The sequence below is a fragment of the Protopterus annectens genome, chromosome 16.part0, assembly GCF_019279795.1.
Source record: "Protopterus annectens isolate FY-2018-M chromosome 16.part0, PAN1.0, whole genome shotgun sequence".
Lineage (NCBI taxonomy): Eukaryota > Metazoa > Chordata > Ceratodontiformes > Protopteridae > Protopterus > Protopterus annectens.
Genome location: NC_056750.1, coordinates 124,988,756 through 125,014,002, shown reverse-complemented (window position 1 = coordinate 125,014,002; position 25,247 = coordinate 124,988,756). Strand labels below are relative to the sequence as shown.

At 40.6% G+C, this 25,247-nt stretch overlaps 1 protein-coding gene across 1 annotated transcript in view; it reads right to left on the bottom strand.

Moving 5' to 3' along the window:
* TEP1 (telomerase associated protein 1) overlaps positions 1-25,247 on the bottom strand; it is a 2,704,809-nt gene that overhangs the window by 1,697,514 nt on the left and 982,048 nt on the right. Inside the window, exons 15-16 of the mRNA XM_044058078.1 lie at positions 13,189-13,338; positions 11,016-11,192 (exon numbers count right to left, since the gene is read on the bottom strand). Coding sequence (XP_043914013.1) covers positions 11,016-11,192; positions 13,189-13,338 — 327 coding nt within the window. The remainder of the gene's footprint in view (positions 1-11,015; positions 11,193-13,188; positions 13,339-25,247) is intronic.

Sequence of the window (25,247 nt, the reverse complement as noted above, 5' to 3'; positions counted from 1 at the left end):
CCTAAAATGGGACAACTGTGTCCAGTAGGCTGTCCCAAGCTGTTAGCAAAAGTGTCACACATTTGTCTTTTGAATTCCTGCAGCCTTCAGATAGCCACTAAATTAGAGCTTCACTATATGCTGTCTGACTATGAATTACAGCATGTCTGTTATAACTTAATGGACTGCTAAATGCGTATTCAATAAATGTGCGTTTCAAAGGAATACCAGTTTATGGTAGCTCATGTGGTCTATTTTCAATGTGAGTGTGTTTTTTTTCTGTTCATCAAAAGGCTGTCAGTATTTTTGCTGAAAAAAATTTTAATAAAGGTTTCAAGTTAAATCCAAATTTCAGTGATCATTGTAAATGGAAAGAAATATGACACTAACATGTTTGAACATTTTTTATGGTATTTGGGGAGACTTTTGACCATGATCTGGCCCTAGTCTTATTGTTCAAACACTGCACGAGTATTCTGCCTCATACATATGCCCTTGCTTGTTTTTATATTTTTGAACCAGGTAAAGGGACATCTCATGAGCATTGTCAGGTTAAGTGACTTCCTCAAAGTTACACAGTAGCCAAATGGAGGTAGAAAGAACCAAACACTGTACCGTTAACTACAGAAAGCACCTCCCTAAGTGCCTTAATCCTCTGCACCAACTACCAGACTTTCATTCACTTCTTCATTTTCTGATAAACCAATGAGGGTTAAAAATCGCTGAGGATCCCACTATAATCTCAGTTATTTCATTATATCTTTCTACTCTACTTTAATGTATCAGAATAATTAAGTGGTTATTATATTTCAAGCACCTGCTGTAGTAAAAGGATCTTATAGTACTTTTCCCCAGAATCCACTTCAAGCCTCCTTTATATGAGTCATGCTAGACATAAAGAAATATTTTTTTTTAACTTCCATGTAAACAAACTGGCAATAGTGTGAGTCACAGGCATTCTGCACAGCGTCTGGAAACTATTTTCATTTTTTTGCTTGCACCACTCTGATTTGTGTTCTCAGAGCAGCCCTTACTTTTCAACAGTAGTTGTAACTGCTCGACAAAACAAACTGATGTGCAAATGAGGTTTCCAATTTTTAGTCCAAGCACTGACAGAACCTCTCTCACATTCTTCCTAATGTGATAAATCTTTCGTAAAAATCCAGGAGCTGTTAACTGACCATTTTTGTTTGTACTTCAAAGAACTTTCAACATGCATTTAAACTGCCTTTTGCTATTCATCAAGGTCTGCAGTGGGAAGAAATATTTTATCTTGAATATTGGCAAAATATACAATATTTTCCTTACAATGCACAGAAGAAAACAATTCTGACTTTCTGTTCTTGAATTTGAGTTAAACATGTTTTCTGCCTTTTTAACTGAGGCACAAATGTCCTTCTGCATGACATTTTCCCACCTCTGCTGTATTGGTAGCTACTCCTTTGACTTGTTATGCTGCAGCATACCGACCCTTCATCCAAACCATAATCTTTGAACATGGCCAATTAGCACTTTTCAGTGATGTGAACATGGCCAGGATTTACAAGATTTTGTCATTCACTGTTTTTGAGTAGAAAATGATTTTTCATTTTAACAGTGGATTACAAATGAGTTGTTACCATGCATCATGAACTGTAAATATCATGTATCATGAATTCTGAACTTTGTTGTCATAGTGTTTTGGTGTTTTTTTTTCTTTTCACATGTTTTACATGCCTTGTCAGCAAGCTACTGTGCCACGGCAAGAAAAAAAAATTGATGCAGTCAGTGAATCCTCCAAAGTGCTCAAAGGTGTGTATATGGTTTATGTGAGTGCATGCCCTGTGTGATAGATAAAAAAGAGAAAGTACATGTGTGGATGTCTATGCACGTCCATACACATCTTACACTAGACTAGTTTCCTATCCAGGAATGCCTTCAATGCTGCAGAATCAGCATTAATTTCTGAAGCCACAATACTTTCACTGGTTTAAAAATTAATTCCAGTACTGCATTCCCACACCATCTGCACATGTCAACCATGCCACACTAACAGACTGAACTGGTTGCAACCACCCCTTTCGAGCCACCCTAGTTATGGCTCTGACATGATGGACTAGGAGAATGCAAGATGTAACTAACCCAGAGCATTCATTGCTGGGATGGCTTGATGCAGAAAAAATTCTGCCAGGACTGCCTCTGTCTATATTCATCACCAGGGAACACTTTCATAAGCACTAAATTTAAGACTGTACCAAGAGGTATTCTTGATTTTGAAGGGGATCAGACAGGAGTTCTCAATTTTTGCTGTTATTAATACCGACTGGAAGAGTAGACTGCCTGTACTGTGTACTATAATAAGAAGTTATGTCTTACCATAACGTTCCATGTTAGTTGTCTTCTTCTCGCCTTCTTTCTTGCTGGATGGGTTTGGAGCTGATCCTCGGCTCCGATTTGGCCTATACTATAGCTCGAGAGCTATTTTACCAGCCCTATATCCCACAATACCATGCGCTAACTCCCCAGATCTCGTTTGGAAGCTAACACATAGTATAAATAATAATAATATTATAATCCTCTTTTACGAGAATAAATTACCTGCTAGTAACACTAAGGATACAAGGAACAAAACGCAACATTATTGTATCTCCAGAAATGGAAGGACTCAGAACCTTGAGTCTATCCAGGCTAGGGGGCAGGAGGGAGGAAGAAGAAGAGAAGAAGACAACTAACATGGGACATTATGGTAAGACATAACTTCTTAATGTTAAGTTGTCATTCTTGCCTTCATTCTTGCTGGATGGGACAGCGTCCCTAGCACCTTAGTCCTGGGTGGCTCAACGGAACAGTCTCCTGAGTACAGTGGAACCAAAATCAGCTCTATTTCAGGAGGCTAAATCAAGCTTGTAATGGGCAATAAAGGTATGTTTGGACGCCCATGTAGCTGCTGCACAAATGGCATCTAGTGGTAACCTTGCTTGAAACGCCGTTGAAGTTGATAGTGCCCTGGTTGAATGAGCCTTAGGCCTAGAGTGAAGTTGCCTGTGTCTCAACTCATAGACCAAGGTAATAATAGATGTCAGCCATCTGGAAAGAGTAACCTTCGATACCGGAAGCCCTTTCTTGCCTGCAGCATAAGAAAGAAAGAGCTGGTCTGACTTTCTGAATTGTTTTGTCCTGTCTAGGTAATACCGTAATTGGCGATGAACATCTAATGAATGTAATTTTTGTTCAGCCCTGTTGGTATAGTCTGGGAAAAAGACAGGTAAATCAATGGAGTGGTTTAGATTTGCTTCCGATAACACTTTTGGTAGGAAGGAAGGGTTTGTTCTGAGAGTTACCCTGTCTTTATGAAAAACCAAATAAGGAGGATGGACAGACAAGGCTTGAAGTTCCGATACCCTTCTGGCAGATGTTATAGCTACTAAAAACAGTGTTTTCCAAGAAAGAAGTTTGAGGGAGCAAGAAGCTGCAGGCTCAAAAGGGGGCAGAATTAGTGAGGTTAGAACTAAATTCAAATCCCATTGTGGGGGTGAATCTTTGACTGGAGGTCTGAGCAAAAAGATGCCCTTGAGAAAGGCTTTACAAAGTTTGTGGGACATAATATTTGCTTCTGAGAGTCCAACATGAAAATTAGCAATGGCCGCTAATTGTACCCTGATAGTGGCCGATGATGACCCTGAATGAAAAAGCTCCGCCATTTACTCGCATAAGTCTTCCTAGTATTGGACTTATGGGAGGCCAGAATGGTATCACGAACAGGAGGAGAAATAAGGGGAAGCCTGGCTATGGCTGGAAGTGGAGCAAGCAAGCTGTGAGGTTGATGGAATGTAGAGATTGATGCAGCTTGCCCGTGAGGTGGGTCAACAGATCCGGAAGGGGTTCCAGATGCCAAGGCTGTTCCAGTAGGTATTTGTGCAGGAACGGGAACCAAACTTGTCGAGGCCAAAATGGGGCAATGAGGATCATTTTGGATCTCAATGCGGTTGCTTTCTGAATTAATTGTGGGATCAACGGAAAAGAAGGAAAGGCATAAAGAAGACCCTGGGGCCAAACGTGAACAAGAGCGTCTCTGAGGGGTTGGCCTGGCAGAGGAAAAAGTGTGAAGAAGTCGAGGCGCTTGCTGTTTTGGGGAGTTGCGAAAAGGTCGCAGCAAGGCTGGCCCCACTTCTGAAAAATTCCGTCTGCTTCCGCTTGATTTAGAGACCACTCGTGAGGCATGAGGATAGTTCTGCTCAATCTGTCTGCTATGGCGTTGGATTTCCCGGGGATGTGCGTTGCTATCAGAAACTGTTGAGATGAAATCGCCCATTGCCAAAGACTGAGTGCTTTTCGACAGAGGGGATAGGACCTTGCTCCGCCCTGCTTGTTTATGTACCACACCACAGACATATTGTCCATTTGAATTGCTATAGTTCCCATGGGAAGAGAGCTCTGAAGGGCTTGCAACGTCAAAAGCACCGCCCTCATCTCCAGGACATTTATGTGCAGGTGGCATTCTGACTGTTGCCAAGTGCCCTGGACTGTCCTGCCCTGATAAGGCCCCCCCCCCCGATCAGGGAGGCATCTGTTGTGACAGTGGCAACTGGAGGGGGGAGAACAAAGGGTCTGCCCTGAAAAAGCTGAGGGGAAACCATCCACCAGGAGAGATGTTTCTTGCAAGATGGGGTTATCAAAATGTTGTGGGTCATTGGTAGCTGTTGAAAGGACCACTGAGAAAACAGCATCCACTGAAGGAGCCTCATGTGGAAGCGGGCTAATGGAAGTAGAAGAATCACCGCCGCCATGAGGCCCAACACTTTCAATACTAGCTTGACCTGGACTTTGTTGGGCTGAAAGAGGGGCTGAACATTCCGCCTTATGTCTGTCACTCTCTGAGGTGGTAATGTTGCAGACATTTCTGTGGCGTTTAATACGGCGCCTATAAAGTTTATACATTGACAAGGCGACAAGGAGGACTTTGCAAAATTTATAGAAATACCCAGACTGTTGCAAAGTTGAATAGTGTAATCCCTGGCCATTATGAGATCCTGTTTGGTGGTAGCAGAAATGAGCCAGTCGTCTAAGTATGGAAACACCTGGAATCCTTTCTGTATCAGGTGAGCCGTGACCACTGCCAAACATTTGGTGAACACCCGGGGGGCTGTGGTGAGACCAAAAGGCAGGGCCCTGAATTGAAAATGACTGACTCCCAGCTGGAAGCGGAGAAACCTCCTGGAGCGCCTGTGTATCTTTATATGGTAGTACGCGTCCTGGAGGTCTAACGAGCACATCCAGTTGTCTTTGCCCAAAAAGGGGTAGAATGGACTGCAGTGTTACCATCCAAACTTTTGTCTTTAGTACAGAGTTGTTTAACCTGCTGAGGTCCAAAATGGGTCTCCATTCTCCTGTCTTTTTTGGTACCAAAAAGAATCTGGAGTAAATTCCGGATCCTAGATGATCTGCTGGGACTGCCTGGATGACTCTTTTTTTCTAACAGCTTTTTTATTTCTAGCTGAGCCTGACCCCTTTGTGCGGGTGGTACGTCTGGTAGGGGTTTTGGCGGTTGTACTAGAGGGAAAGTGAAAGGGATTTTGTAACCCTCAGATATGATCCTCTGTACCCATATGTCTTGGGAGAGGGATTGCCAGGCTTCCGGGTACAGAGATAATTTTCCCCCGACTGCCTCCAAAGGCAGACAGTCGGGCAGCTTCTCAGGGATGCTGAAAGGGTTGGTCAGGAAAGGATTCCCTAGAGCCCTGGTTCTGAGGACCCCCTCTGCCCCTGGGGCAGCATCTGTTATTATTTCCCCCTCTGCCTCTAGGGGGAAATTCACCACGTGCGGCAGGCGCGACTCCCTGAGGTTTGCGGAACCACATCTTTCCTCCCTTCTGTCCCTTAGGATAAGGTCTAGAAGGCGTGGAAAAATGGACTCCCACAGCAGAGAGAGTCTTACCATCTTGCTCGCATCTGGTGAGGGTATTCTTCACCTGAGGTCCGAACAATTCTAAACCGTCAAAGGGGGTGTTGGTGAAGGACGCCTTGAAGGGATCTGCAAAGTTAGAGTCGCATCCAAGCGTGATGTCTCAACGCAACGCCTGTACCAGCGGCCCTACTCGCTCCATTCGCTGCATAACAGATAAGCCACATGGAGGAGTTAACAATGGAGTTCAGGGTAGCCAGCTGAGAGTTTATTTTGTCCTTAAACCCTGCAGCAGAAGGATCCTGTACCGTTTCACCCAGCTCTTTGAGCAAGTCTCTCTGAAGGCGGGTGAAATGACATAAATAGTTCAGCGATCGCATAGAAAAGGTCGCTGAAGCAAAGGTCCGCTTGCCGTACCTGTCCATGGTCCTGGACTCTGTTAGGAGGATGAACAGATACAGAAGGATCAGCCAATTCCTTCTTAGTGGCTGCTGCTACCACCATAGCATCAACTGAAACACCTTTGGTGAGAAAGGATTTGTCATCTGGTGCAGAAATAAATTTAGAAGGCCTCCTAGGGGTAGGTTCCATTGAATCAGGAGCTGCCCACGCCTTTCTAGCCACTACCTCCATCCTCGGAAGGTTTGAGAGTGGACCAATTTCCCCTCTGTCTTAGGATTTCCAGGATGTCTGAAAAGGAGACATCCTCAGAGGGGGATCTGGGGGAACCTTCCGACTTATCCAAGTCGGTGTCCGACGTGACAGACTCTGGGGAGTCTATGTGCTTCCTCTTGCACTTTCTTTTCCTAGGGGGTTCCCCTGAAACTTCAGGGGAGCCCTCGGAAGAGGAGGAGACACCCAAGTTGGGTACCCTATGCTTTGGATCTCTGCTGTCAGGTGTAAGAGGATGGCCTGAGACCGCAACAGGCACTACAGAGGGAGGAGCCGCAAAACTTAACCTTGGAGTGGACACTGGGTCCAGCACACTCCTCATCACCTCGAAGGCTCCCCTATCAGATACCAAAGGTAGCACCGACTCCGAAGAGACCGGAACCACCCCCGGAACTGACAGAGAAGACTCCGAGAATGATGTTGGGGCCAAACTAACCAGAGCCGAAGCTCCGAGGGAGAGAGCAGGGTCGGACAAGGGTCCAATGCCACTCGCCCCCTCGGAGCCAACAATGGAGTCTCGGCGCCCGGACCTCTCCATGGATGGAACCAATGAAGAGGTCGGAGCTGAAGGAGGAAGTATCGGCTCCGACATGGGCAAGGTCACGGTTCCGACAAACTCTGGCTCCGAGCTCGAGAGATGAGTCGGAGGAGGAATGGATAGCTGTATCGAAGGAGCCACAGTCTGGTGAGCTGGGCTCTGGAGCATTTGGGCCAGCGCCTGAGATTTTATGAGTCTACTGACCACCCTCTCGATGTCGTGGTCGGAGAGCCTGGATGACCTTGATGAATGAGTCCTATGACTCCGCTCCGATATGAGAGGGGACCTCGGAGCTGATCTGACGGACTCTAGCGAAGGGGACCTAGAGCGCTTGCGTGCTGGGGTCGGCTCCGATGATGGTTTCAGAGCGGAAACCACTTTGCTCGCCTCGGAGCCAGCCGGAACCGAGGTCGGAGCCGTCTCGATAATGCCAGCCCTCGGCTCAGAAGCTGGAGCCGAGGGTTTGGCGGTTTTTGACGACTTCCCCAAGCCAGACTTGGATGGGGAGTCATCAGGCTTTAATAAGCCCCTTAGGATGAGCTTGTTACGCCTTTCCTGCAGGACTCTTGAACTAAATCCGTGACAAACGGAACAAGAGTCCTGCAGGTGTAAAGTCCCCAAGCAATAGACACAAGAAGTGTGACCATCTGTCAGAGACATTTTCTGACAGCACGAGTCACACTTCTTGAATCCCGAAACCTTAGGGTCCTTTGACATCCTGACAAAAAATAAAAAGGAACACAGTCAGTCCACACACACACACTTATTTAAGTTAAGGAGAACTGACTAAAAACCCCCACACACACTGAAAGGGGTGGGGGAAAAACTAAGGAAAAGCCTGTAGGCCCAATTTAAAAAACTAACTAAAGAAAGGGAAAAAGGGCTACCGAAAAGGGTACGGCAGTTAGAAGGTACCTAAAGAAGGGTAACTAACTGGAAAAAAACTACTGAGGCTGTATATATATCTGAAAAAGCACTTACTGACCAGAGCCGGTAAAAACAGACTACCTCGCAGCGAAGCGGCAAACGACATCTGCGGAGTTAGCACATGGTATTGTGGGATATAGGGCTGCCTCGAGCCGGTAAAAATAGCTCTCGAGCTATAGTATAGGCCGAGTCGGAGCCGAGGATCGGCTCCAACCCCATCCAGCAAGAATGAAGGCGAGAATGACAACTTAACATTAACAGTTTAATTTTGCCACTATCAAGTAATTATATAAACAGGGGAAGGTGAAATGTTTTGTTTTCTGAAATGTACAAGCAATGCAGCAAAACACTTGGTAAATACCATGTGAGCTGTGGATAGTCCACAAGGCTAGGATGAAAACTGAAAGTGATGTTGAGTAACAGAAGAAAAATGCATTTCTTTAAAATAAAATCATAATTCACAAAAAATGTATTCTTTAAATAAAAAAAATACTAGTCTCAAAACTACCACAGCCATGGCACTGTTTTAAGTATCTACAGTATCATATTCACATTTAGGTACCTACAGTATACAGTATCATTCACATTTAGGTACCTACTGTATACAGTATCATATGCACATTTAGGTACCTACAGTATACAGTATCCTATGCACATTTAGGTACCTACAGTATACAGTATCATATGCATATTTACGTACCTACAGTATACAATATCATATTCACATTTAGGTACCTACAGTATACAATATCATATTCACATTTACGTACCTACAGTATACAGTATCATATTCACATTTATGTACCTACAGTATACAGTATCATATGCACATTTAGGTACTGACAGTATACAATATCATATTCACATTTAGGTACCTACAGTACACAATATCATATTCACATTTACGTACCTACAGTATACAGTATCATATTCATATTTATGCACCTACAGTATACAGTATCATATTCACATTTATGTACCAACAATATACAGTATCATATGCACATTACAATATCATATTCACATTTAGGTACGTACACAGTACACAATATCATATTCACATTTACGTACCTACAGTATACAGTATCATATTCACATTTAGGTACTGACAGTATACAGAATCATATGCACATTTAGGTACTGATAGTATACTGTATCATATTCACATTTAGGTACCTACAGTATACAATATCATATTTACATTTACATACTTACAGTATACAGTATCATATGCACATTTAGGTACTGACAGTATACAATATCATATTCACATTTAGGTACCTACAGTATACAGTATCATATGCACATTTAGGTACTGACAGTACACAGTATCATATGCACATTTACGTACCTACAGTATAACAGTCACATTTACGTACCTACAGTATACAGTATCATATTCACATTTACGTACCAATATACAGTATCATATGCACATTTAGGTACTGACAGTATACAATATCATATTCACATTTAGGTACGTACAGTACACAATATCATATTCACATTTACGTACCTACAGTATACAGTATCATATGCACATTTAGGTACCTACAGTATCATATTCACATTTAGGTACTGACAGTATACAGAATCATATGCACATTTAGGTACTGATAGTATACTGTATCATATTCACATTTAGGTACCTACAGTATACAATATCATATTTACATTTACGTACCTACAGTATACAGTATCATATGCACATTTAGGTACCTACAGTATACAGTATCATATGCACATTTAGGTACTGACAATATACAGTATCAATCTTAGAAGCCTAGTAAATAAAATCACAGAATTCCATACTACCTTAACCACCTACTCTCCTGACATAGCCATTTTAACTGAAACTTGGCTAAAACCACACACCAAGGACCCTGAAATTACCCTCCAAAATCATAACATAATACGGCAAGACAGACTAAACAAAAGAGATGGTAGCGTAGCTATAATGTTCAAAGACTCTCTTACAGTAGATAAAGTAAACATAACCCCACCAGACATCCCTAATGCTAAAATACTCATTTCACGTCTGCATATTAACTCGCACAAAGCCATAATTATCATGGCTTTCTACCTACCCCCAGGTAAGAACCTTCCCAACATTGGAAATCTCCTCTCCTGGTCCTCCACCACTTTCAGTCAAGAAACTATCATACTAGGTGATTTTAACCTTGACTGGCTTACCTGCTCTTCCAACTGCCCATCTAATTTTATCAATCTATACAACTATACCCAAATCATCAACTGTCCCACTCGTACTGACAAACACTCTCAAAAAGAATATCTGCTTGATTGAATATTGACCAACAAACCTAACCTGAATGACCAAGGAGGCTGCCTACCAATCAGCCTTAGTGATCACTCCCCCACCTATTTACTAAAAAAAAAGAATTCAAACCCAATCTATCTCACCCTTCATATACACCCACTGCAAGAAATCTTTTTCCCCTGATACTTTCAGCCTACTGCTACAGCAGTCCGATTGGTCACCACTAAAAACCCTCAAACTCGACCTTGCAGTTGAATACTTTAATAACAAATTCCTTGAAATCCTAAATAGACTGGGCCAAATAAGAAAAATATGTATCAAATCCAAACAACTACCTTGGCTTTCCAATGACACTAAATTTCTCATCAAACAAAGAGATAAAGCTAAAGCCCTACACCAATTCACCAAAAGCATAAATGACTGGACCTTATACCAGCAACTACAGAACCAAGCAAAGAAATGCATAAAAAAATGACAAAAAAAACTTCCACACCTCTCAAGTAAGGTACCTTAACAACCCTTGCAAATTCTGGCAAACTATTAACTACCTCCCAGGTGTTAAAACTTTGAAGTATGTGGTGTAAGAGGCACATTAAATGATCAACTAGTCAGCAAATGTATTTAAGTGTTTTAGCTTATGTTCAGTTTTGTACGTGGAAAATTTGTGAGATACAGTTCTGGAACATTCAATTAACTGTAGTTGATGCTGGGTAACTCAGTTTAAAAAACAAAAATCTGACCTGTCACTTCTGGATTCTTCCTCTGTTATTCCCCAGCGTAGGTCTACCTCTTGCACATGGATAAACAGCTGTGCTGCTCTTGCTCGAAGCTCTGGGAAGACACTACGAATTAGCAAGTCTCGCTCACCATGCATGTCACGGAAAGTGGACGAGATAAAGACACGGACAGTCTGCCACCTAGAGATTACAGAAAAGCAATTAACTCCAAAAGTAACTATTTAAGTACGCTACCAAACATCGTGTCATTTAATTAAGATAACAGCATTCCCTTGCATGGAAAGACAGCATGAAACCATCTGAAGTACAGCTGAGTATTGTACTCTCTATAAAGTCGTTAGAAATGTATGATGCTGCTTAACACAAAGTATAGTTGTGAAATGAAGGAAGGAAAAGCCAAATACACAGTGTGTAGTTTAATTCCTGTAACCTGAATATTTTCATAACGCTCTTTTGGGAAGTGGTTTGTTTACGAGAATTCCACTGCACACTGATTAAGAATATGACAGGCTCTACCAGTGTAATTGTTTTTTTTCTTCCTTAGCTTCACTTGTTGGTCCCAGAGGAGCAAAACTGCCTCCAACTGGTTTGGAAAGCGCACACAGTGACACTAGGAACCATTTTACATTACTGCAAAGTACAGTTGCATGAGGAAATTCATTACAACAGCATATCTTTGTGGGATAGTGCAATGTAGCAGTAGATAATAAATGATTACCCATCAGTGAAGGTGGAACAATTCATCTAGGCTTTTCACACCCGTACCAGTTAAGTATGCAGTTATTTCCTTTGTTTGGGACTTCCACAGAATCATCTGTTTTGTAGAAGACTTTTATTGTCACATCAAACATGCACTAGGTTCATGACAGCTTTTACAGCAGTTTATAACAATGAATGTGTACATTTGCAGCAGTTTTGACTGTGATGTTGCCTACACAGCTTGGATGTACAAAAAAAGTTGCAAGTGTCTTGACACCCCAGATACACATGGGCCCCAGACAAAATTGATGCATAACCTGCTAACAATGCCCCTTTCCTTTTACACAGCAACTCCAATTGTCATATAACCATGCTGAAAACATAAAATATCTTCCAAAGTAAATTAAAAAAAAAAAAAAACGGTAGTGGGACCTCAGTGAATGCAGAATAAAGACAAAAAAAATCAGACATTGACAGAATGCACAACGTCTGGAGGTGGGATCAGGGAAACTCCATTCCTGGAGTTACCATTTGTTAATATAATTTTATTAAGTATTTATGCTTTGTATTTGCATTTATTAATCATTTAAGAACCACAAACCATTACTGATTATTCAGCAGTTACATGCTGTTTAAAAATGACATGTACATCTTAGCTTGTGTCTGTATTCTCCATTCAGCCAATTTGTTTTTTTGTTAGCTCCAGCACTTGTTCTCTAATTTTAGCTACTATGATACATCATTTTGTTAAGCATTATTTTCATGCTTTTATTTTACTACTGTTATGGCTTACGCATTCTTTTTCTTACTCATTTTTAATTATATGGTCTTGTTTGTCCTCCATATTGTAGTGTTTACTAATTAAATAGTGCCTACATTTTAATGTCAAATATTAGATCTCTATACTAGTGTGTGTGTGTGTGTGTGTGTGTGTGTGTGTGTGTGTGTGTGTGTGTGTGTGTGTGTGTGTGTGAGCCAAGAGTCCTCTTTTTATTGAAAACATGACAAAATGTGCTTTCCATTCATGTCTGCTGCAGAGGAAGGAAAGAAAAGCCCAAGTCCTAATTTGTAAACTGAAGTAACCCATAAAACTCCTTTAAATCAAAGTTTTTTTTGCAATTTTCTTTATAAACAGAACTGACCTACAAATTAGGAAAACATGAACATCTAATCCAGCATATTATTTAGAGAAAAGAAATAGAAAGGCTAGCCTTCCAAATTTCAATTATTTAACTGCAGACACTGCAACTTCATAGCTATATCCATTTCCAACCAACCAATTACTACTATATATACATACTTGTATATCTGCAGCTGGGCAGAGTGTGCGAATGTTAAATAAAAACATGGATAAGAAGAAATTAAAGTAGAAGTGAAGAAGCAGAAAACGTTCACCCCACTACACTAATCTGTGGGATACGGATGATTATTTAACCACATCATAAGAACAAACAAACCTAATAATTTCATCACATACCTGAGTTTGGGTGTTCTGAGCAATGGAAGGGAAACTACATCCAATGTTCTTTGTTTTCTGGTCTTGCCCTGTATTTCAGGAAGTTTATAGATTTCATCAATTTTCTCTACATGATCCAGCAGCCTTGAGGCTCCACGCTCTGCCACAAATCTAAAGAAAATCAAATGCAACAATCAATTCAAAAATCCTTCACTTCAGCACTCTAACCCTCTGAAATGGCTCAAGGGAAAAGTTATGGCCAGCAAACAATAAAATTATGAGGATATCAAGTTCCACTGCAGGCACAAGTACACGCAAGACTGTTTCACTATGTCCTCACTTCAAGTCACGTTTTTTATTAAAAAATAAAAATACAGTACATTAAACGCTTTCGTCAGTATGTAACAAAGACTTCATCAGAATAAAGTCTTTGTTACATACAGACAAAGGCACTTAATGGACTGTATTTTTATTTTTCAATAAAAACGTGACGAAGTGAAAACACCTCAGAGTTATTTTCCCCTATCTGTACTTTTCACTATGTCCTTTATACCAGAATAAGGTGATGCTCTAAATGTTGTTTACAACAAAACTAAATTGTTGGATTTTAACTACATGAGGAAAACTGAGGTCACTGCATTCCATTCTAAAGATTATATACAGCTAAAACATGACAAGTTTCACAAAACATGAACTGTGGTGCATCAAATTAAAATCTACAGAAGTTATTAAATACTTTACTTCGTGTGGTAGACAACAGCCAATACATAATAGCCACTCTAAGGTTGTCGCCTACAAAGCTGTTGATCATTCCTTGCAGTTCTCACATGCAGTGTTAGATTTACAGTAACAGCATTAAGTAAACCAATATGAAAAGGCACATTCATAACAGTATATTGTACGTTAAGTACTAGCATGTTCACTTGAACTGACTTTTCTCATTTCTGCTTGAAGTCACTGATGAGATCACAACTCGGGCATACAAAATCAATTCAAAAACTTGGAATAGTGTTGTAATATAACATGCCTCTGTGCATATTCATTCATTCATTCATATATACACACAAACACACACACAGAAGTTTCACATACAGAGATGATCTTTTTTTTCTTGTAGGTTTTCCTCAATGCTACAGCAAGCTCGGGTCATAGGACATTGTCAATTCACACACAGGGTGAGATGGCTGCCCTCCACCATGCGACAACTTTGTGCTACAACCTTTTTTTTTTTTTTTTAATAACAACTTTATTAAATCACCACATTTTACTCTATAATGTGTTTACAAACATTAATAAAAAACTGAAATATCAGCTTCCATTGTTACTGTTATTGGTATTGCCATTATTCAGTAGACATACATTTTTTCTAAGTAACAAATTTCTTTCAATCTAGCATTAAATAACTTGCTCAATTCCTGTCTTTCCTGAAACCTCACTCCTCTTCTTGAACATCATTCTGCATGTTTTGTTCTCACAAATTCCATTTATTTCTAAGAAATTTTCTCCTTCCCTTTTCTAACAATTCCACCTCCAGTTGGTTTACTTTCAAAATGTTGCGGGACAAAATAATTCCCACTCAGGATACTGAAACATAATTCGGAAAACAAAAACATTCAACAACGCACAACGTCGAATCAGCTGAATGAATACAGCAGATGTGACACTGTAGTCGAACACATCACATGATGTCTGTGTAGGAGCGCAGGTAAACTAAACTCCTACGTCTCACATCACATTTTTGAGAGGGGCAAAGACCCCTTGCACCTCCCTCCTGTGGGGTGCTGCATCCCCACACCCCCTGCTAACTGTATATTTTAACTCCAAGATCACACTGCAGTGTGGAAAGAGAAGAATTTCCCAAACCACACTATACCACGATCTCTGTACAGTACGTTGAGTTCATATCAGTGAATGCACTGCACATTCGCTGATATGAACTTTCGAACACGGAGATGTTCAGCAACATGGAAAATCGAACATCTATGTTTCGAGTTTTCCATCTGCAGAGCATCTCCATTCACAATTTTAATAGTAAACCCAGTTATTTTTATCTCCTTTACAACATGCAGAACTTTCTTGATACTGGGAATAGATTTTGATTTCCATTTTCTAGTAATTCGATTTTGGGCACTTAGACACTTAGTAAGGTCTTACTATGTCTAAGCAATTTGGATCATATTTCCAAAGAATCTTTCCTTAGTTACAACTTCTGTTCCCCCAACATTTCTGTCAAAGTACTCTGTAGGAAATATTTACAATCTGCAAACTCATTACATTCCAAAAAACATGTTACCAGTTACCTCTCTTTCTCATTACACTTCCAGGATTTACTACCAACACGATGACAAATCCTTTGAAGGCTACCTGGTTATGTAAATACTGCCATGCAAAAACTTTCTGGACTTTTGCATATATTTGGCAACTTTACAAATTTCTTCCCAATTTTCCTTTTTGTAAATTACAATTCTACTATCTTTTCCCAAACTTCTACGACTGAGTCTTACTGTTAACACGCAATATAAATCCTGCTAGTTCTCACCTTTTAAATAACAGCTTCTGTTGTAGACTCAGCTAAAATCTCTACCAGACCTGGTCTTTCACACAGCAGCTGCTAGCCCTTTCTCTTTCCATACATATCAAGCTTTGATAGAAAAGGCAATCTCTGACCTGCAGTCCAAACTACTATTTAGCCTCAAGCCACTGCATTATCTTTGCTTCACAGGTAGGTACTAGACTATCGGCCCTAGGGCCTATACAAGCCTAGCCAAAAAGGTACCCTGGCTTTCGTCACCCAAGAAAATTGTTTTCCTGTGCCTCTGTTGAGTAGAGCCACAGAGGTGATACCCGGGGTGAATTTCCTATTTCCCATCCAATCATCAAGATTTTTCTTGAAGAGTGCTACTGAGGAGCTTTGTTTGATATAGATAGGTAGTTTGTTCCAGAGTATGGAAAGTCTCTGGGACAGGAATCTATCCCTCCAGCATGTTCTGTTTATTGTGGTGACAAGGTTTAGGTCCCTAGAGCGTGTAGCTCAGAGGGATTGAGATTTCTTTAAGTGGAGCATGTCCAACAGCTCTGGGTTTGACATAGCTTTGTATGTTGGGCAGAGATCACCTCTGAGTAGGCAATATGCGACGGAGTAAAGCTGGAGTTTTTTGAGACGGTCTGCGTAGGGCATCTGTTAGAGGCCAATAATCCCCTTTGTGATGTATTTCTGTGGCCTTTCCAGTTGTTGTAGATGTCTTGTGAAGTACATATCAAAAGGAGCGTTGTACTCTATAATGGGTCTAATGAGTGACGAGTCGAGGGGAACAATGACCTCTTATTTCCTGGATGAGAAACCTTTTGTGATGAGGTGTGCCGCGTAGAAGGATTTCCTGACTACTGTGGCGATGTGATTATCAAAGGAGAGACTACTGTCTACCTGGGTCCCAAGGTCTCTTATCATACTTTCAGTGTTAAGTAGGTGGTACCTCATGGGTACAGAGTTTTTACCAAAGGGAATGACAATGCACTTTTTGGCACTGAGCTTGAGGCCATGCCTTTGACAACAAGCATCTGTCTCAGTGAGGCCCTTTTGTAGGATTGTCCATATCGTTAGGAGTTTCAATTATGGCTCCTAGTTTGCAGTCATCTGCAAACTTCATTAGGCAAAGACCTTCTGTGTTAGCCTGTACTTCAGAAAAGTAAATACCAAACAGGAGAGGACCCAGGACTGAACCCTGTTGTACTCCACTTGTCACTGGTCTGAAGTCAGATTTGGAGTCTGCTACTTTCACAGTGTGGGTTGTCAGTGATCCAGTTGGCAACCCATCTTGTGACATAGGGATTTATACCTAGTTTAGTGAGTTTATCTATAATTCCAGAGTGGGGGAGGGTGTCAAAAGCCTTGGCAAGATCTAGATAGGCTGTGTGAACCACCTTATCCTTGTCTACGGCTTTGGTGGCTGCTTCAAAGAAGTCAGTCAGGTTTAGAAGACATGATCTGTCTTTTACAAACTCGAACTGGGTGGGGTCCAGAGTTTGAAGATTACCAATGTCTTTGTTTATAAGTTCTATGATGATACGTTCCATGGCCTTGCAGACCAGGCTTGTTAGGCTAATGGGGCGGTAGTTCTTGGGGTCCGTGGTGGCTCCCCCTTTGTGGAGTGGGATAACCATCATCGTGCGCCATTCAGTGGGCACAAAGCATGAGGTGAGGCTATGACTGAACATGGTGCTTAATTAGGGTGCCAGTTCATTTTGTAGTTCATGTAGAACGCAGCCTGGGATGTTGTGGATTTTACCTGTGCAGCCGTGATTACAGGAACTTTGCATTCTTCTGGTATAGAGATGGGCCCTTTAGGGTGGGGGGGTAAAGTTAGCACTGAGCCTATCTGCCAGGATGTTGGCAATATCAGTTGGTTCTGTATATTTAGTGCCATTGTACTGTAACTCAGAGCAGATATGAGTGTTGCCATTGAGACTCTTGACATAGTTACAGAATGCTTTGTGGTTGTCTTTAGAAATATCTTGATTTCTTTGCTAATTTCCTCTAGAAAATTACATCCCCCTCTTGCACATTTTCTTTACTTGTACTTACAGACAAAACTATTGGTAAAATATCCTTTCTCCATTCTCATACTGACTTAGCTCATAGAAAATGTCCTGCTAGTTTATGACTACAATATTTTGCATGCTGAAGGACTTGCATCCAAAACCTTAGTTTCTCTATCTCTTGAATTCCTTCCATGTTTTATCATCATTTGCCACTTTGATTTAAAACCTTCTGCTTGAGTTCTGGATATGAAGCTTAACTGTGTAGCTCTAACGTACCCCTTAAAATTCAGGTAATTCTACAGCATGTCTCCTCTTTCAGCCAATAGTTATACAATCTAACCTGTTATTGTACTGGGCATTTTATAGAGCCCTACCTTTTTTCTGTTTAACCTACAGCAGTCTAGCCACCTATTGAACAGCTAAAATATACATAATTGCCTGTTCAACCAGCAGCAGTCTAGCCATTTTGTTTGGGATTTTTTTCTCTTTTTCTTTCATATTTAACTGCTTGCATATTTTATAGAGGTATACTACTTACTTTTCATAACCTGTTTCAAATGTATCTGTTTGCCAGACATTAATACTGTGTTACTATTTCTGTTTTCCTGACATTTAGTACTGTGTTACTATTCCTGTAATTTTATCTGCTGCATTGCATAACTGCATTTGACTCTAATTGTACTGGATGATAGCAAAAAATATATATTTTTTTCTCTACTGCATTTCTCTCCCTGCCTCCTCTTACATTCCCCCTCAATTAATTGCTCTCCTCTAACTTCACCTTCAATTTTCATTAACTTTTTCTCTCTATCTCTACCTTACAATTTCAACTCTCCCTCAAACTTACCCTTGCTCTAGATCTATCCTCTGTTTTTTCAAGTTTTCCTCCTTATTCTACACTAACTCCTACTATTCTGTATTCCTCCTCTTCTCTCCCTACTTCTTACATTTGCCTCCTCTCTTCCCCAAATACTTATTTTTATTTATTTTTCCCTCTCTCTCTACAGTACACCACCCATGAAGGTCCTGCTCTACCTCCTGAATATACAGACTACCTCCTGCAAAAGCTCAGCCACCTCAACTGGACGTATTTTGTTTACTAAACTGGGCTCTCCTTTGAAAAAGGAACAGAGTGGAATCCCTAAAGAATCTTTCAGTGAATGTATGTAGCCTTATACCTATCACAGCCTTCTTATTAGTTAACCGGTCCCTCTGTGAGCGTGACACAGCAGCCTACCGTAGACCGCAAAACACTCCCCTCAGTGGTACTTACTGATCTCCGGCCCCCTATCCTTCTTCTGTACCCCTCTGAAAACTTACCTTTCAGCCCCTTTTTGTTTTTCTCTCTACCTAAGCCTTTGTCCATTTGCTCTATTTCTTTACTCCCTATCATTCTCTGCCTGCCTTTTTCTCCTTTCTCCACTAGGTGGCAGCACTATTCCACATTTGCCTGCTCCTACTCCATTCTAATCTTTACTCCAATTTCTCCTCTAAACCCTTTGAAAGCCAAACCTCCCCTTATTTTACTCCACTTTCCCCTCCTTTATACTTTTCTCTTTCCCCGAGTTGCTCAAACCCCACTTACCTCCACCCAATCTTTCTGTACTTCTACCAACTTACCCCAGCTCCAACCTGCAGTGGCTGATACTTTTTCAGCTGGACTCTTTTGCCCTGTTGCTCTATCCCGCTCCGTTTGCCCTGCAGGCTCACTCCGCTCCCCTACCCTGCCCCAATTCCCACCCACCCCCTAGTGGTCCTACATTTATTTGTCATCCCATACTCCCTCCCACTTACATCACCCAATCCCCTTGCAAGATTACTCCACCCACTTTCCCCAAAACTCCCCACCACCAACCTTATCCTTTAAACTACCCTCCATCCCACCACCTGCCTTACCTAACTCCATCTAACCTACAAATTTATTTTCACCTCTAATCAAACTCTCATTCTATGATGCCTTTCATTCCTACCACAATCCCTACCCCTGCACTACTCCTACTCCTCATCCTTCTTCCTCTATACCATTCCACCTCTTATACCAACTTTCACCTAAACCCTGCATATCCACCTCCCCCACCACACCCTACAAATCATTACCACAATATCTCTGCCTCTTTAACCCCATTCACTCCTCCTTTCTATTAAAATTAAAACTCTTCCAAATCCCTAATAAATACTACAAACCTAAACCCACCCCCTTCCATCCTTTCCATAACAAACTAAAGCCCAACAAACTTACTCACCTTCTCTCTTTCCTCAGCCTAGCAGGCGATATTCATCCCAACCCTGGAACAAACATGTCTCAAACAAATAACCATAACTTCAACAACAAACCAAATTGTAAAGACCTCAAATTTCTCACCATCAATGCCCAAAGTTTAACTAATAAATTCACCATCTTTCATGCTTGGCTAAACCATAATTCACCTGATTACTGTAGCCATCTCTGAAACTTGGTTAAAACCACACATAACCGACACTGAATTCCTTCCCCTCGGTTTTCAATCCCTCCGCCGCATAAGCAAAAGAGGTGGTGGTGTAGCACTAATCTACGCTAATCACTTATCCATCATTCCCTTCCCAAATCCTATCCCTTTCCTTTCATAATGCTGAACTAGTAATCGACATTCTAAAATTAAATGACCATAAAAGTATCTGCATTATCTCCTTTATATTCCGCCTGGTAACAACACCAATACCTTGGAAGACATCCTCTCCTGGTCCTCCTCAAATATTAAACACGAAACTTACATTATAGGAGATGTAAATATTAATTGGCAAAAAAATCAGTGACCAAAATCCCACCTTATCTATCAATCATTTCAATCTCACACAACTTATTAACTCTACCACTAGGCCCAACAAAACCAACCTCACAGGCTCCATCCTAGACTGGATCCTGGTGTCTCATCCAAACAAAACCACATCAACTGGTGTCATTCCAGACCCTCTAGTCTAGATCATCACCTCCCTGCCTTCACCCACAGAACAACACCCTCTTCCTCCTTCTCCCATAAACTCTTACACACTCGCAACTTAACCAACTTTAACCCCTCCACGTTCTCTGATTCCCTCAAATTCACTAACTGGAACCCACTAAAAACCCTACCCCTAGATGAAGCCGTTCACTTCTTCAACTCTAAATTCCTTACTGTCCTAAACTCCTTAGCTCCAATTCGTACTAAGAGTCAAAGCCAAGACTGCCCCTTGGCTTACTAAAGAAACCAAGAAAATTATGCAACAAAGAGATAAATCTTGGAAAAACTATCTCCATCATAAACAACCTGAATACTTACTTAAATACAAACAGTTACGAAACCTAGCCAAAAAACATGTCACAAGAGATAAAAAGTCTCACTACAACCATTTACAAATAAATCATGAAAAAAATCCCAAACAATTCTGGAATTCTATTAACTCGCTTCTTAAGCCTGGTACAACAAAGAACCCTTGCCCTGATACCAGCAAATCTGACCAAGAAATTGCCAATCTATTAAACTCCTTCTTTACCTCTTCTATTGCTGAACTAACCAAAACCTTCCCCAACAATATCCCCCACCCCCCTTCCCAAGTCCCCACATCCTCTCCTCCCTCTTCCCATATCTTTAAACTCAAACCCGTAACTACCCACTTTATAAAAAACTTCTCTCAAAACTCAAACTTTGCACCAATGCCCCTGACAACATCCCCTCCTCCTTCTCAAAAATTGCCTCCGACAGTATTGCTCTCTCTATTAGCATCCTGATAAATAGATCTCTTCTCGAGTCTTATGTACCCAAACTATGGCGCTCTGCTTTTATTCTCCCACTCCACAAAGTTGGCAAGAATTGTAATTTCTCTAACTTCCGCCCCATAGCCATCCTCTCTCCTATCTCAAAAATTCTTGAAAAATGCATCCACCTGCAGCTCATGCCATTCCTAACTGAACACCAGCTACTCTCTCCCACCCAACACGGTTTCCTCCCTGGGCATAATACTAACACAGCCCTTCTCTCCTTCTTACACTTTGTAAATTCAGCTCGAGACTCTGGTAACTTAGTTTCATCTGTTTTCTTAGATCTATCTAAAGCTTTTGATACCATCTCCCACTCCCATCCACTAAACCATCTATCTAACCTCAACATCTCTCCAAAAACTCTATCCTGGTTTTCTAGCTATCTTTCTGACAGGTCCCAAGCCGTGAAATGGGGCCAAGCCTCCTCCAGCTTCCTTCCTATCCCCACATGAGTTCCCCAAGGCTCTATACTTGGCCCTCTTCTATTTAACATCTTCTTAAATGATTTCCACAAAGCTATTCCCAATACCAAAATTGTCCAATACGCAGACGACTCTACTTTGATCTGCTCTGCTTCCAGCTTTAAAGAACTCCGATCTCTAACTCAAACCGCCTTCACAACCACGGAAAAATGGATCCACGAAAATCACCTCTCACTTAACGCTAACAAAACTAAGATTCTTCTTTTCACCCACTCAAAATCCACCACCACCAAAAAAAAATAATTTCAAATTTCTTGCCTTAACAACTCCAACATTAACACCGTTCCCTCAGCAAAACTCCTAGGGGGTCACAATCGATGAACACTTAAAATTCAATACTCATATCCAACTTAACATAAAAAAACCCAAATAAAACTCGGCCTGCTATACAGAAATAATCAATTCCTCTCCCCCTCTACTCGACATACCTTAGCCACTACATATCTCCTCCCATCTCTTCTATATGGTGCCCCCCTGCTTACAAATCTATCCTCTACCCTAACCTCCAAACTGGAAGTATGCTACAATAAAATTTCGAAATTTGCCTCCAAGGCAAATTCCCTCTCTCATCACTGCACATCACTACAAACTCTAAATTGGCTTGAACTCCACAATCAACTAGACTACCTCCAAATTGTCTCAGCCCACAAATTAATCTTTCAACCCACCGTCTGCCCCACACTATCCAATATTCTCCAACCTTACACCCCCCCAGACCCCTTAGAGCTTCTAAGCAAAACCTTATTTCCATCCACAAACCCAAACGCCCAGCCGGTCAACTTTTACTCTTTTTCCCTTGCTAAAAATGGAATGCCCTTCCCTCTGTCCTGAGGACCTGTGACAACCTAGACTCCTTCAAAACTCAACTCATCTCCTACCTGCATACTCACCGAAAATGTAACTGCACACTTCACTCTATACCCCCAAGCTCCCCTCTTCCTTCTCTCTTGGCTAACCTTCATTGCCTCCATATTTCTCTCTTAGTCACACACTGCTAAGGTAACTAACAACTACTCCCAACCCTATGCAATTTTCCTATCATCCTCCCAGACTCTTTCCTTAACTTCAAATGTTACTGAATTGAAGGACTACCAACTTGAATGCTTACTACCTACGATTTTAAAAAAATCAACCTTTTGTATGTAACTCATTTTTATCTTTGAATTCTATTTGTACTTCTAAAAATGTGATCTAAAGATGTAGTTTGTCACAATGTTCTTTTGTATGTAAATCATTTTTATCTTTGAATTTTATTTGTACTTCCAAAAAAATGTTATCATTATGTCTTGTAACATTGTATTGTGGAGCTTTTCTCCCCGGGCCTCCACTGAAAATGGGCTCTTTGGCCCAGTGGACCTCCCCGGTCACCAAACTGGAATAAATAAATAAATAAATAAATGTGCATGTTGTTCTATGGGGAGAATCAGCTTATCTCACTTACCTCTTGCCCTTTTCTCCTTCCAAAATAAATTATTTCGGCTCTATCATCATTCATAATTTCTCTGATTAATAATAATATGCCTGACCTGTATATAAGACTAAGGGGACTAAACATTTCCCTGTTTGAATCTTATTATCCAATATCTATAACCAAGAGCTTCTCATTTCTCAGCTTCTATATTACCTTTTGTACAGTTTCTTCCCACATATTGTTAGCTGTCATAACAGACTTTTTTCTTAAATCCATACACCCAAATGCATCATATTCTCATACCTCCATAAGTATGGGTACTCTGAACCAATTTATGCATGGGTACATAGCCTTATGGTTTATATTCATTTATTTTATATCCCAGAATGACGTGATTTTTTTCTAGATTATCAAGTAAAAAATACAATTATCTGCAAACAAAGCTAAGTTTTCTTAAGTACCAAACCAGTTACATACTTAAGTTTGTCAATCCCTTATTTTCTTTGACAATGGCTCTAAAAATAAAGCAAATAATAGCCTGGTTTCCCTGTTTAAACACAGCTGGTCATACAGAAAGCCTCCTACTTTAATTCCAACATACAACCATTCATATATCCCTCATATTAATCCTATTATTTTATCAGGGAACCTAAATACTACCATTATGGAACTCATAAAATCTCATCTGACTTCAGTGAATGTTTTCTCTACATCAAGACTCACCAACAATAACAGTACTTTCTTATTCTCCTTCCTATGGATCATCACTGTTCTATTATTGCTGTCAAATATTTATCTCCCCTCCACAAAACCACACTGGTTCACATCTATCATCTTTGCCATTCTCTTAGCAAGCATAGACAAACATTTTATAAACATGGTTTAAAACTGAAGTGGGTCTATATGAAGTCAGATCTGAAGGGGATTTGTCCTCTTTGGGTAAAACAGCCACTATAGCTTTCTTCCAAGATTCCTCCCATTAAAATATTGTTAAACAAAACCTTCCAGATCTTTATCAATTTCTTCCTTTCTAACGTCAAAAATCTCCACAGGAATACCATCTGTTCTTACAGACTTCCTTGTTGATTGATTATACATCATAGTTTTACCTCATCTTTTCAGTCTTAGCAGTTAATTACTGAGCCTGTACCCTTGTCATAATAAAAGTCTTCCATACATATTTCATTCTCTGCCTATTACTTTCACATTCCTCTATTTTATAAAAATGTTCATAACATGTGTGAAATATCCCTAATACCTCTATAGTATTGCTTATTTTTCTTCCCATAGGCTTCTTTTGTTTGGATGCACAATTTTCTACCTTCTGTTGTCTAAGTCATTAGGCTAAAAGTTGATGCACTCTAGAAAAACAGTTACTTGAGAGCAACTTTTCTAAAATCATGCATATTATCCAAATACTCCCATATTTTCCCTTTCATACTACGCAGTTGTCCCTCCTCTTGTTCTGTCAGATCCCCATTCTTCTGCAATACATTAACCTTTGTCAACCTTCCTAAATAATTCACGTTACTTCATCTCTATCCTTTTTATTTGCACAATGTTTTAAAATCCAATTTTCATGTTAGCCCACTCTCTAGCAATCTGTTCTGAAGTCATCTCTCTTCCTTTATAACTCCTGAATCATATTCATTATTCATCCCATAAATTCCTCTCTTTTTAACAGATGAGTAGGAAAGCACCAGTGTATCATTTTTTACATCATTACCCTGCATCCTTATTGCAGGTTTTACTGCTGCATGATCTGATAGCTATTGGACAGATTTAATTTCTATCCAGTCTAGCCCAGTCATCATATCTTGGGGAGTGAATATATCCTGCTACTTATCTTCTGTTCTGTTAAGTTTTCCCTTCT